This window comes from Strix aluco, chromosome 16, assembly GCF_031877795.1.
Source record: "Strix aluco isolate bStrAlu1 chromosome 16, bStrAlu1.hap1, whole genome shotgun sequence".
Lineage (NCBI taxonomy): Eukaryota > Metazoa > Chordata > Aves > Strigiformes > Strigidae > Strix > Strix aluco.
In genome coordinates, this window is record NC_133946.1 from 16760467 (window position 1) to 16774829 (window position 14363).

A 14363-nucleotide genomic window follows, 5' to 3' on the forward strand; every position below is an offset into this window, starting at 1 on the left:
GTATGAAAGTATCACAGAACTGTCTCTAAGCCTGAAGCTCGTCTCTGCAGCCAGGTAGTACAGTTAGCATGTGCCTGATAGAGACAAGAGATGCCTTTCTCTCATTCTATGCCTCATATGCCTTAAAGTGTCCTTTAAGGTACCTTTTATTGCAGAATGCAGTGTTGCATTTTCTCGTTCTTCCCTTTCTATGCTTACCTATTTAGTCTACTGGCTGGAGAGCAGCTGGGATTTCTTGATATGCATGCAGAGCCCACAAAGTTTTGAAGTGTATTTTAAGGGATAGTCAGAAAAATCTTGAAGCTGGTGCTCAGTGATACTTCACTCTTTTCAGTTCCCCTCTAATGCCACAACAAAGTCTAAAATTATCACATTGTAGGAGTGTGGCTGTTGCGTGCACAGTTATATGACGTATTGGGAGTGCAAAGCGTAGATTGCTTTGTTCATAGTGAATGAGTTTTTCAACATGCCTGAATTGTTCAAGTCTTTATTGTGTGGCTTGTAATCTGAAATACGAATCGAAGTGGCTGCGAGAAATTTATTTTAGCTGCAAAGTAGTTTGAAACAGCTCATACTGATCACTTGAGGTTTAAGCTACAACACCCATGCTGTCTGAAGCTCATCCTTCTAGATCCATGCATCATGCTCTTAACCTCTGAGTTAATTCCAACCATGGTTACACTTCGGACTATCTTAAAAGATCATTCACGACTCTGGCAACCTACAAGGGTACCTTTCTTTCCCTCTGTTCTCCCTTAGCCAAAACCTGAAGAATTGGTTGTCTGAGAGATCCAGATGTTGCAGGAATCACCTTGGAGAGGCTCAGGAGTGAAACATTCCCTGTGTGTGCTAAGTACAGCTTTATAGGAGAACCTGGCCCTTCTAGGTGGTGTTACGCTTAACTGGACCCTTGCTGGCTTTTCATTGCCGTACTTAATGCTGTCAGTGTTGTGGATGGAATTATTTTGGAGCTAGTTGTCTCTATCAAGCCTTACACTCAGTTCCTGTGCACTGGCTCAGGTACACCTTGCTTCTTCAATTCCATGTGCAGCATTTTAGGGTAATCACTGTTGTCCACAGAGAGCTTTGGAGCTGGTTTCAAGTGAGCAGAGATGCAGCCTGGAGTATTCTGGGAAAATTGCATAGAAGAGGGGTGGGATTTTGCACTGAGAGGTAGGAAACATTGATCATCCCTAACTTGTGTAGGTGCATACAAGCCCTGAAACTCCCAGGTGCCTCACAGAGGAAAACGTAGACAGTAGTAACTGTTCGCTTACAGAAATGAAGTCTCAAAGTTGATAATTTTGGGTAAGCCACAGCAGTCCTATCATGTCACCTTGGGTCACTGGTGATCGTGATTATTTACTCTGGTGTTTCTGATGGGGGAAATGAGGTGCTACAGAGGTGCTAAAATTGAAATGATTTATTAAACAATTTAGGAAAGCATATTTTAAACTGAAAGTCCAATTGGTTTTCATCACTCACTTTCTTCGTTTGTTTAAATTCAGCCTAGGATCAAAAGCTGTGCCTATAGCTTAGAGGAAAAAGCAAAGCTTTGCTTCAGATTTCTGCTTAGCACTACAACTGTATCAGTCATGTGAAACAGCATCTTTCTCAGTGTGCAACTTCCCATCTCACCTAAAATGTTCTCTAAATATTCTAAACTTGCAGAACATTCTTTCCATGAAAGGCACACTTAAATGATCAAATAGAAATCCCATGAGGTCTGTGACTTTTTCTTTATTTACTATAGTCTGGCATAATGGCGCAAAGCATTCCACTAAACAGTATTATAACTTGATATTTGGAGTTGCTTGGATAACTGAATTTCACCAATTATTTCCCCCAGATATCGCTGTTATGTCAGCTGTTTATTTGTACAGGCTTTTCAGTCTGTGCAAATCATTGCGTTATTTCAGTGTTGTAAACACAGTTGTGGTGTCTTTGTAACACTACTGAAATAAGAGGGATTTTATTTTTTTTTGAAAACTAGAAAGTTTTAGGTGAAGATTATTCAACTTGCTGTAAAGAAGCATATTAATTGAAGGTTAATCTTTCCTAATGCAAAGCTTGTTTGTCTGTAAGAGTCGTTTCACTGACACTACTGTGCTTAGGATGAACTATTAATTCACAACAAAATAAAAAAGTTTTTAAAAAGAACTGCTTATAGTAAATTGAAAACAAAATTTTTAAATGCGCTCGAGGTATCTGTGAATATTCACATCAGTAACAAGAATCTCTTCACTTCTAATGTTAAACCCAGCTTCTCCATAATGTTTATACTACTTCAGGAACTTTTGTTTAATTTCTTTTACTTCTGAAGTGATACAGATCTGTAGCAATTATATGTGGAAAAGATACTGGAGAAACTACAACGTGAGCAAGGACGTGTCTCCCATGTGATGCCTATTTTTGCTTTTGTGAAACATAACTTACGACCCCAGCTACTTTTGTTCTGCCTTCAAATTCCCATCTGATTTCATCTTTCTCTCACTTGGATGCAAATAAGAAAAAAGAGCAGCTTGTAAGCTGTCACTACTGTTAACATGCAGACCACAGCTTGAGAATAACTTTATTTAAATGTTTCTGATTTGGAACAATTCTGTCTATTTGTCTCTCGTTACACATTTTTTGTGTTCATCCTGTACATCGAGGATTATTTGTGATAAATAACAGGATCTTCCTCTTGCTGTTACCCAAGGCAGGGCATACTGATGGGCTGGCATCCCCCACACCAGTCGATCACAGGCTGTTTTTCTGTGAAATTATTTGGTTCCTCTTGGATATGAAGTCACCAAAAAGGCACTGGATCAGAATTGCACTATTGTGAGGACTCTGTATGCTCTCTTACAGAGCCTAGCAGAAGTGTAAGGGTATTGTGATAACTGCTAACAATTAGCAGTGGATCTCCAGAGCTACATGACTGAGATGAAAGGGAACAGAGACTTAAGTGGGATAAAAATCTCTGAGTACAGTACAGCCTGTCATCAGGTGACAAGGTCATCACTCAGTCCTGGAAAGGACAGAGCTGGTTACAGAACTGAAGAGGGACAACATTTTCCTATCCCTGCAAGTGCTGCTGCACACCCTGGTAAAAGTTTTTGGCAGATTAAGAGTCTTGCCTCCTTGTAATTATGAGAACCAGTATATGGAAAACATACCTACTGCTTTCTTATTAGAATGTTCCAGTGTTCTTTTTTAATTTTAAGAAGGACACCAATTCTCTACCCTCCCATTGTACAAAGTCTCATCTCTGGTAAATATTGTTCATGTGTTGCTGCAGAGAGAGGGGGCCAGATTCTGCTATCCTGCACATGTGTTATCCCAGTGTCCTTGAACAATTTGCTGTGATGACAAATGGCTTCTCTTAGTGTTCTGCCAGACTGAGAAAGGCCAGGCAATAGGAGGACATCATTAAATGCTCTTGATGTGTCTTAGCAATGTAAGGCCCTGCTGTGTCTTAGGGATCATTAGAGGTGATGGCCTGGATTTACTGAATCTTATATATTCCACGAGGTACAATCAAAACTATTGAGACAGATTCATGCGAAAACATGAAATCATATTATTTCAAGTCACTTATCAGGTTAAACCTGGAGTAACTGTACATTGCTATCAGCAGCATGAGGTCCTATGGTACGCAGTGCTGAGGCTTAGATCCCATGTTTCCTGTGAAAAGGCAGGAACTTTAAACCCAGAAATGCAATGCCTCACTCCGTAGACCTGGAAATCATCTGCAAGCAAACTGCTATTTAGGATCTGTGGTGATGCATCCTCATAAACATAAAGAGAAGCAAAGTCGGCAGGGAGAAGCAATCAGTTGGCCTCATTGAAAAAGTAAATGGGGAAACAGCATCAAGTTTCCAAAAACAGAAGTCCCAGGTCAGGGACATCTGAAAGCTTGTCTGTGGCTCCTAGTTAAAACCATTGCTTTTAGTAAAATTTTCTCTCTCTTCATAAAGCTTGGTCATTTTACAACCATCTCAGGGAGCTGCGCTATTCATCATACTGTTGGTACATCAGAGTTTTTGGGACATGGAAGCACAGATATTTTCCCATGCCTAAAAATTCTTACGCAGGCACTGAGGGACTTAAGCTACTGCTTCTTTCTCATCCGTTCTTAAGCCTGTCTTAGTGTGCACTGTCCCTGCGGCTGTGTTTCCCTTTTACAGACAAGGTTATCAAATTCAGCATGTCTGGATGTAGCTCAGGCATGGGGGAGGCAGTGCCTGAAGGAAGCAACACAGTGGTTCAGGAGCCCACCGCAGCAGCCTCCAGGGCTGTTAATCCTGCTGCTTTGACCAAGTGAAAGACCACTTTGTAATGATTTCAGACAAGTTTCACTGTATTTATTGAATTCCTAAAGGCTATGGTGGTGTAAGGGGAGATTATCCCTCATCCGCTGTGTGTGCTGTGGCTTTTTAACATGCATAGCAGTGTCAGCTGGCGTCAGGCATGCAGTGTCCTTGGTCATGGAGCTACGAGTCAGCCCTCCTGAAGAGCCAGAATCAATGTGTCTCTGTGTAAACATCCCAGGTTTGAAGTGCTGTGGTTCTTTAACTCTATTTTTAGCATGACCCAGAGAGACTCCGAGGAGGAGGCAGGTGTGACTGGTAGAGCAGTGAAAGTGCCTCTGTCTGTGTTAATGCTGGTTCCCCCGAGCAGTGGGTTTAAGGCTCGGGTTTGCATGGTTTGCAGCCGTTGTTGGAAGCCTTTCTGAATTCATCTTCAAGTAAATTTCCTCGAGCCAAGTGAGCTTAGGGGCCAAAATTTCATTCTTTATATAAGTGCTAAGATGTAATTGTCTAAACAACAAGTGACTGTAGCTTGTTTTAATTAGTTAAGCAAAAAGCATTCATTATATCCTGATGCTTTGCAGACACCTGAGCAGGATTTCTTAGAATCTTGGGGACATCTGTGCTTTTTCTGCTTCTCACGCTGGCTAATGAGGAACGGTACTCAGTGTTTCTCTCTGTGTCTGATCTCTCGGGCTGGAGGGAGTGAAATTACCAATAAACAGTTGGCTCATAGTTGTATCTCAAGGACAGGACATTCTCCCTGCTAATTGGGAGAAAGGGTGAGAATTCTTCTGACCAGATTCAGAGGACACATGTCTCGAATCATGAAAGCATAATCTCCTAATAATTCTGAAGGATTCTTGCTCAGAGACATTTAAGCACTTAGAAATGTTTTCTCACAAAGAAGCTTATATCTCCCAAATGTCTACCACTGCCCTTTGAAATGTGATAAAGACCCTGTGGGCACAATTCTCTGCTCAGATGTCATCTGTGCAGCAGTCCCCACCATAAATCTTGTGTTTTTATAGTGAAGTCCCATGTGCAGAAATATAAAATATGCATCAGAGACTGCATTGCAGGTAGAGGAGGCAGGCTTAGCTTTCTAGTAAAACAAAGACGACAACTATTGAATAGTTTGCAGGAGTCCAAGAGCTGGCATTTTCTTTAAGTGGATCCAGTGCCAAGTTGACATGTAAACCGGACAGTCAGTTCAGGGACTTCACTCGTCTTTATGCACCATCATAGAGTTTTAATTTCTGTATTTATTCTGAAGTATCACGTGTAGTTTTGTTTTTAGTGAAAGACTACTATAAGGGTCTGTGAGAACAAGTAATAGGTTCTACGGCTCTGTTGCAAATTGCACCTTCTGCCCCAAATTTTTAATCCTGCATCATCCACAAATAGTTCTGCTCAGTTGAGTGTGCACCCTTACTTCCCATTTTTGCTCCTGCCACAGTCTCCAAAGCACAGTTGATGGCCTGTTTGCTGTGATCTGGTCATGCATTTGCATGTTTTTATCTAAGTCGTGTGAAAAAGACTGATCTGGCTGTCATTAAATATTTTCCTACTCAGACTAATGTTCAGCGTAGTTTGTGGCTTTAGTAGCCAGAGAGGTTTCTGTGTCACTGGGAGGGAAAAAGAAAGTGAGTCTCTCAAAACTGAAGGCGCTGCAAAAGGATTACATCAACTTATGACATGAGAGTCTGAGAGCCCAGTGGGTTTGCTTCACATCATAACAGTGAATTTATAAATGGGAACTACATTTGATATGTTTTTTCCTTGTATGGCTCATTTTTTGTGTCATACTCATTAAATCAAGGTGGCCAAGAGCTGAGCTTTTTTATAAAACTGTCATGCATAAGCAGGAGAGACAGAGCCTGACCCCAAAAGATCACAGTCTGAATGCATCAGACACATGAAAGGTTGGAAGGAAAAGATGTACAGAGAGAGAAACTAACTTCCACAAGGTCACATAAAACGTAGCAGAGTCCAGACTGTACCATAATTCTCATGCCACTAACCCTACCCAGGTTTTGGACAATTTGCTGACAATACCTATCCGGGAGGGGTCCTAGTCGTGAGGTGTGCTCCAGAGAGCTATACTCTGTAAATGTACATTATTTTGAGAACAGTAATACTGTGACCATGTCTAACCCAAGTAAAGCATTTTTTCAGCCCGTCGGCACAGTCATGAGATCAGTCCGTAGCCTCTGAAAATGAATTTAAACAGCACTGACACTACCAAACACGATTTGAAGTGACTGTACATTTTATGCCCCGCTTTGCAAGGCCAAGATGATGATGGGTTCCTGTATTATCTGTAACATGATTAGGTCATTTCTTGTCCACTTATGTTTCTGGACATTTCAGCTAGGGCAGCAGTCATTGCCAATATCAAGTCTAGTTCTGAAAGATCTATACCAGCTTCCCCATAATTTTTATTCCAGTAATTGCAATGCTTTCAGATCTGAAAAGAGATGGGCAGTTTTCAAAGTTAAGAATAACGATATGGGTTTTGTTTTGCTTTTGTTTTTGTTGTTTTATTTTACCAAGATTAATGTCTTCATGGGAGAAATAGGAGGAAAATTTGATGGGGAATTTTCCAACTAACTATGAGTATAAAAAGAAAGTTTGGATTGCAGTGCAAATATGCGTTTTCTGCGCCTGCCTAGTGTTCTGCTGCTGAAGTCTGCAATCAGCAATTTCATGGATTCCTGGAAGATATAAACCACTCTTCATTAAAGCATAACTTGAACATCTTCATGTTAACACATTCCTATTTCCTCTCTCCCTCTTTTTTAGATCGAATATAAGCTTTGCAATGGGTCTGACAAAGAGTGTGTGTCTCCCACAGCCAAATTCACGAAGAAGGAAACACTGAAGGTATGTGCAAAGCAGCCAAGTCGGCATCAGCTGACTTTCTTTTATAAAACAAATAGTACCTTCCAAACAAACCATTGGGAACTACTCTGAGTCATTTCCCAAGACCCAAAGAAGCCTCTGACTCTTCTAGGAGTCATTATAGGCCAAGGGCATTTACTGGCTTTATATACAGAATTAGATTATATACTGCAAATGGGACAAGTCAGTGTAATTATTTCACTCTGTTCTTATGTTCCAGAGCCATTAGGCACCTCACGAGGATTGTAATCCTTCACTGGTCTTGTGAGGAGGAGTATGCCTAGGCAATCTGAGCAAATTATTGCTTGAACTCTTGCTTGTCTACCAAACCATATATAAATCATTTGGTTTGGATGAAATTAGATTGAATCTCTTTAATACGCTGGAGGGAAGGGATGGGCCATCCAGAGGGACCTTGACAGGCGGGCCCGTGCAAACTTCATGAAGTCCAACAAGGCCAAGTGCAAGGTCCTGCACGTGGGTGGGGGCAATCCCAAGCACAAATACAGGCTGGGGGATGAGTGGATTGAGAGCAGCCCCAAGGAGAAGGACTTGGGGGTATCAGTGGATGAAAAACTGACTGTGAGCCAGCAATGTGTGCTTGCAGCCCAGAAAGACATCTGTGCCCTGGGCTGTATCAAGAGAAGTGTGGCCCCTTGAGGGAGGGGATTCTCCCTCTCTACTGTGCTCTCATGAGACCCCCCCCCCTGTGTCCAGCTCTGGGGCCCCCAACATCAGAAGGATGCTGCCCTAGCAGGTCCAGAGGAGGTCACGAAGGTGATCGGGGGGCTGGAGCAGCTCCCCTGTGAGGACAGGCTGAGAGAGTTGGGGGTGTTCAGCTGGAGAAGACTCTGGGGAGACCTTATAGTGGTCTCCCAGTACTTAAAGGGGGCTACAGGAAAGCTGGAGAGGGACTCTTTATCAGGGAGGGTAAGGATAGGACAAGGATTAATGTTTTTAAACTGAAAGAGGATAGATTTAGTTTAGATATAAGGAAGAAATTCTTTACTGTGAGGGTGGTGAGTCACTGACACAGAGAAGCTGTGGCTGCCCCCTCCCTGGAAGAGTTCAAGGCCAGGTTGGACGGGGCTTTGAGCAACCTGGTCTAGTGGAAGGTGTCCCTGCCCATGGCAGGGGGAGTGGAACTAGATGATCTTTAAGATCCCTTCCAACACAAACCATTCTAGGATTCTATTCTATGATTCTATTCTATGATTCTAATTTGAGGGGTGGGGAGGACTGGGTATTCATCCTCTTTCCATTCTCCCCAAAGAAAAGCCAAATTAGATTATGCTTAGTGGAACTTCAGGAGCAAAGAAAATGCCTGCTATCTCGTTATGTTTTTGTTCTTCCTTGTGCTCGTTTCTGGGGAACCTGTGCTGGGTCAAGTTCTAGCTGTGCTATACATAGCTGTCCTTACTGCATTATGTTTTTTCCTCCCCAAAAGAGGCCATGATTACAGCTGGTATATTTTCTCTGTTCTCAACCAGGTACAAAAAAAAAATTACAGACAGGAGAAGAAAAGAGCTACCAAACAACTCTTCAGTGCTCTAAAGGATCCCAGTGTAGTGATCACAGCAGACTGGCTGAAGGTATTTAATACAGACCGTTGCTTCTGAGGCTGTAGGAGAAAATAATTGGGTAGTTTTTGCATCTGAGACTTATGCACTAACACTTTTTTGACTGAAGAAAGATTGAATAATTTTGAGTTGAAGTTGCTGTAAAGCCATACTTAAATAACTGCTATAACAGTGGAGTTACGGGGAATATTTACTTTCCATCTTAACCTAACTCAATCCATCTATTCCATGTCCTTAAGTATCAACAAGGTCTCAAAAAGTGCATAGTACAAAAGGAACTGGTGATGTTTGTTTGTTTGTTTGTTTGTTTCTTTCTTTCTTTCTTTCTTTCTTTCTTTCTTTCTCTCTTTCTCTCTTTCTTTCTCTCTTTCTCTCTTTCTTTCTCTCTTTCTTTCTCTCTTTCTTTCTCTCTTTCTTTCTCTCTTTCTTTCTCTCTTTCTTTCTGTCTTTCTCTGCTAGCCTCTTCCCATAGACATGTTTTTGTATATAAGAGGGAATAGACAGTAACAGCCTGGAAATGGGCAGATACGGCTTGTTCTATTGGCAGTTGGATTTTATGTTGTCACAGCACAGAACGAAACATATTGGACCTGATGACAGCTGTAATTTCTCCGTGTGCAAAGACTCAATTGGTGACAGCTTCTCATTGAACTCCTGAAACTTTGTGTGTGGCAAAATAAATTTGAATTGACATTGAGACGTGTTACCTTTGAGCACTATTTTCCTCCTCGTTTGGGGCCATTTAGTCTCTTCAGCTAATAGTGAATTGGTGCCCCTTTTATAACGGCAAAACTTAATTTCCAGACATTGCCAAACACATAGCTGTTTTTTAAAAAAAAGTAACTTAGGGATTTCATGAAACAATTGCATTTGACCAGTGTGAAGAACCTCCAGCATTGTTTTATGATCAGTATCAGAAGCCAGAAAAGTGAGATACATATAATTTCTTTGAGAAATTAAATTGGCAACAAAATGTTTCCATAGTGTTTAGTGTTGATGATAGATAAATATTGAGATTTTTTTAAAATACAAAATGCCTGTTGCATGTTTGCTGTGGCTGGAAATTTCTGGTTCATCAACAAATAATATTGGGCCACAAAAACAGAACTAGACATAATACTTGAGGTTTGGCCTACATACGCTGAAGACAAGACCTTAGGCAAAATCTAACCTTACTGAGAAACTTCCCCATTCTTAAAGCTGTTATGTTTAATATACACTACCAGATTTAATGTCTTCTGTACAAGAGAGAGCATGCATTGAGTTTGACAGAGAAGTAAACCAGCTGGAGAAGGTGCTTTTAAAAATGGGGTATTTGACAAAACCCATCAATAGCCCTGTTCTGCAGAACACTATTAAAATGACTTACAAGTTGAGGTAGACTAGCGAGAGCATTTTTCTATGCAATGTTCTAATTGTCATGTCCTCCATGATTATTAACAAATCGCTCTCACATGGGCCAGCAGTGCTGGTTGCCTAAAAAATTAAGCAAGCTGATAACACTAAGACAGTAATAAAAATATGAAGCCTAGATTCTGATAGCCAGATTTACGAGGGCTGAGATGCTGCTGTGAGATCCCTAAGGCTGTTCAGATAATGCAGTATTATTTTCTTAAGAAAGTGAATCGTAGTGTGGCCTTGGGAGAAACACAGTCTGGAAATACTGTATAAATACTGAATAAATGCTGGTTTTCTTTTAAGGAGCAACATAAATGCAACTTTTTGTTCTCTCCCTGCTTCCCTCCAGATTCGTGGAACTCTGAAGAGTTGGACCAAGCTATGGTGTGTTCTGAAACCGGGAGTGCTGCTGATTTATAAGACGCCAAAGATCGGACAGTGGGTTGGGACAATCTTGCTCCATTCTTGTGAGCTGATCGAGAGACCCTCCAAAAAGGATGGCTTCTGTTTTAAACTTTTTCATCCTTTGGACCAATCAATCTGGGCTGTAAAGGTAACAATCCTGATGAGTCGAACAACCTCTTCTTGGTCACCAAAGTGTCCGAGCATTATTGTCTAGCATTGATATCATCTAGATTTGCAGTTATCCAGTTGCTGTTAGTGATGGTGAATTGACCGCATAAAAAGATTAAAGACACTGAAGCTTGGTTATGATATAACATCAAAGTAATGTGGTGCATTGTGATTAGTTATACAAATGTGTCATTCTTGGTGTATAGATTGATGCGTAGACTAAGGAAAGGGGAAACATGTTAGTGCAAAAAAAGAAAAAAAGATTAATACCTAGAAGCTCTATCGAGCCATGGCCTACATCTTCAAAAAGAGATGAGGAATAGATTCAATTAACTGAATTCCCCAAAACAAGGATGCCCAAAGCACAAAATGCTTTGCATAACACTGAAAGGAGGCTGGCAAAGTGACAAAAAAGAAATTATTAATTTGACTTTCTAATGCTTCTGAGGTTTGGGTTTGTTTGCAATGGACGTGGAACTTGGTGGTCTGCTCAAGCTTTGACTGTTCCACAGGAGTGTGACTTTGGATGAGTTACCTTAATTTTCTCTTCTTTGAAATGGAAATAGCAAGGTTTTCTCCACTTCAAGTTGTTCTTCAGTCTGTTGTTACTCACAGGCTGAGACAGTCTCTTCCTGTACACACAGTAGCTCCTGCAGTGACCTCTGGATTCCCCTGTAACATAAATGATTAATAGTTTCTCTCAGTTCTTAAGATAAATCCCTGCGAATTTTAGAGCTGCATTTCTTTTTCTTCTTTTCTTTAAGAATAGGCAAAAAGAAAAAAAATATCTAATGCCTATGGGCAAAGAGGAAGACCTGGGTGCCTCCTGAAAGGCACTGAAAGCAACATGTGTTGGATACCCTGAAGACAAAACTTAAATGTTCTTGAACTATTGTTTGCCCTTTAAAAACAGTGACTTGGCAGAGTTACTGCAAACATAAATTTGCTAGGAGGCATCACTAGTAAGCAAGGCATTACAGGCTAGTGCCTTACTGCAAGGTGGACAGCAGAGTAAATCTACTTAGAAAGACTCCTGCAAGAGCAACGAAGGCGTTTGTCATTGGCATCAGAAGGTCTAACAAAATGGGAAGGAAGCGCTGTGGGAGCAGATCAAACAGGCTCCTTCCTGCTCATCCCTGCAGTTAATTGAACAGTTTTAAACACAGCTATACAGTCACTAATAAAACTCTTGCAATTTTTAATGAGGTAGGAGGAGAGAATTAAAATTAACCTCAACAACCAGGGGTAAGAGCTACTGTTTTCTGGCAGTAGCTCAGCTCTGATCTCTGCGTAGATGCATTGTTTTTGCTTTAAGTCCCAAAGGTTTCATTGCTACCTTGCTGCTTATTCAGTTTTGAGAGTTTTGATGCTTTTTTAATTCAGAGCATGCACCCAAGAAGGTTGTCGATCATTTGCTGTCCATCAACCAAAAAAATCCTTGTGACTTGACAGGTCAACTGAATTCTTCTGAAAAGCACAGCCAGGAGACATAGTGAAAAAGTAGAATCAAAAGTGCAGTCAGGTTCTGAAAAGTAGTGTTGCTGGCAGATCTGAAGTGCTGTGCTAGAATGCCCTTCCCTTGATATGAATCATCCAAAAGAAAGAGGAGTTTTTATCAATATGTATGTATTTCTGTGTGTGTGTATGTATATCTAATTCTTAAGTCTCTTGAGAAAATATATGACAGAAATAGGAATTAGTATATTAAATACACAGGGAATATATCTCTGAAATGTTGTGTACTAGAGGAAGTCCCAAGAGATTTTAATTTTAAAGTCAATATTCTAAGTCGCTTGAGACAGATATTTAGAAAGCTACATTTGAGCTGCATAGTAGGATATTTCCTGAAACCTGAGTTCAGCCTGGATTGTTATGTATGTTATAGATGCTCTCAGCCACAAGGTGAACACCAAAATACACATCAAGAAGAAAACCACCAGTGAACTGCTTGATGTCAAAGAAGCTGTCTGCACTCTGACAACAGTTTAAGGCTGAAACTGCTAAAAATACTGTTTTGTTTTATGTCATTTCATGGCCTTCTTTTAAAGCAACTGGAGCAGAATTGACTGATCTAAATTGGTTACGTCTAACTATGCAAAGAAATCCTATTTCTCATGAAATATAGATTAGCCTGAGCTTAAGCAAAAAGCCCAAGTTACTGTCCATCACAACAGAAATAAGATCTGACTAAACAACTTTCACTTTTGGCTAAAATGGCCTGTGAAGTTTTCAAGGATTTTTCCAGACTGGAGTTGATGGTCCAGCTTTGACTCACATCAGTGGACCTGCAGCTAGCTCAGGGTAATTAATGAGCACCTTTGTACGTGTTGGCCTGGCTGCTCAGCAGATACTTGGATCTTACTGTGGGGTTCAGCCCCAAAACAAATGTCTGGTTCAGACACTACCCCAGGCATTTGTAATTGTGCTAGCCAATTAAATTTGATGTGCAGGCATTTAACTTCAGTTAGAGCAGGATAAAATTTTGGGGTGCCTTTCAAATGGTAGTTAGGTAAGATGTAAGACCATTACTTACAATTGAAAGCTAAGTATATGCATCAGGGAACTGCTTTTCCTATAAAGCTCTCTGGTGTCTAGAGCTATCTTAGAAGCATATCACTCAGGGGAGAGAGTCCTTTATTCTACACTGCTTCCCTGGCTTTTCGAGAGTTTTAGCCTGAAACTCCTTCCCAGCACAAATGGAATAGACCTTTTATCTATTTGCTTTGCCCAGGCCTTTTTAAACCCAAGGCCAAAACCGCCAAGGTCTCAAAGTCAGTCAGCAGTGCAAGCAGCAGTAAGAAAAGCTTCCCCCACACGCTCCAGATACTGCTGCGGAGGCACTTTGTCCATGGTGTGAAGGCAGTGTGATCCCACGCTGCTTCAGGGAACAGACTTTTTGCCGAGATGACTGCAAGAGACTGAGGAATGCCAACCTGGTAATTAGTGTGAGAGTGTGCGTCTCTGTCCTTTGCTTCACAGAGGGAGTGTAGGGCTATCAGCTGGCAGGGTTGTCCAGCTGTCCCAAAAAAATGTCCTGGTCCTGGAATAGTTCGTATTTCCCTTTGAGCTTGCTCAGAAGCTCGCTGAACAGTGTGCTGTGGGAAGGCTTTTATCAACTGCAGCTTGTTCTGACATTTATTTAGAGTGCTAAATGAGTTGGGGTTAGACCCACTGAATCCGGGAATATATGTCATTTGAATTTTGTTAATTTTAAGAACTTTGAGTCATTTCTTTAAAGAAAAAAGTTCTAGAAATGGGCTTGTGCTGCTGCTTTTACAGTTGTTTGTTCTACTCCGTAATAGTTAGTTTCATCTTCCTCCTTACAGTTACCCACAGTACTGTTAATGAAAGGGATTTTTCTTCCCCTTTTTAAAGCTCTGTTTTTATGACTCTCCAAGACTAGATGTCTTGTCATACTATCTAAAACAGTGTGAGTTCACTCCATTTTTCAAAGCCTCATCAACCCCTGTTTGATAATGCCTCTCAAATCAAATCTAAAACCAGGAATGATCTGGAGATGATCCTTTCTTAGTTGTACTGTCTAGAGGCTGCAGCTGAGCTCCGTGTCCTAGCATAGCAATTATAATGCTCACTTTTAGTGAGAGATGGTCAT

General features: G+C 41.0%; 1 protein-coding gene across 6 annotated transcripts in view; it reads left to right on the plus strand.

Moving 5' to 3' along the window:
* The window catches only part of OSBPL5 (oxysterol binding protein like 5), a 142108-nt gene that overhangs the window by 84740 nt on the left and 43005 nt on the right, over window positions 1–14363 (plus strand). For all 6 annotated transcript variants that reach the window (XM_074842300.1, XM_074842302.1, XM_074842301.1 and 3 more), the window contains 3 exons: window positions 7101–7181; window positions 8690–8791; window positions 10527–10730. In XM_074842300.1, coding sequence (XP_074698401.1) covers window positions 7101–7181; window positions 8690–8791; window positions 10527–10730 — 387 coding nt within the window. The remainder of the gene's footprint in view (window positions 1–7100; window positions 7182–8689; window positions 8792–10526; window positions 10731–14363) is intronic.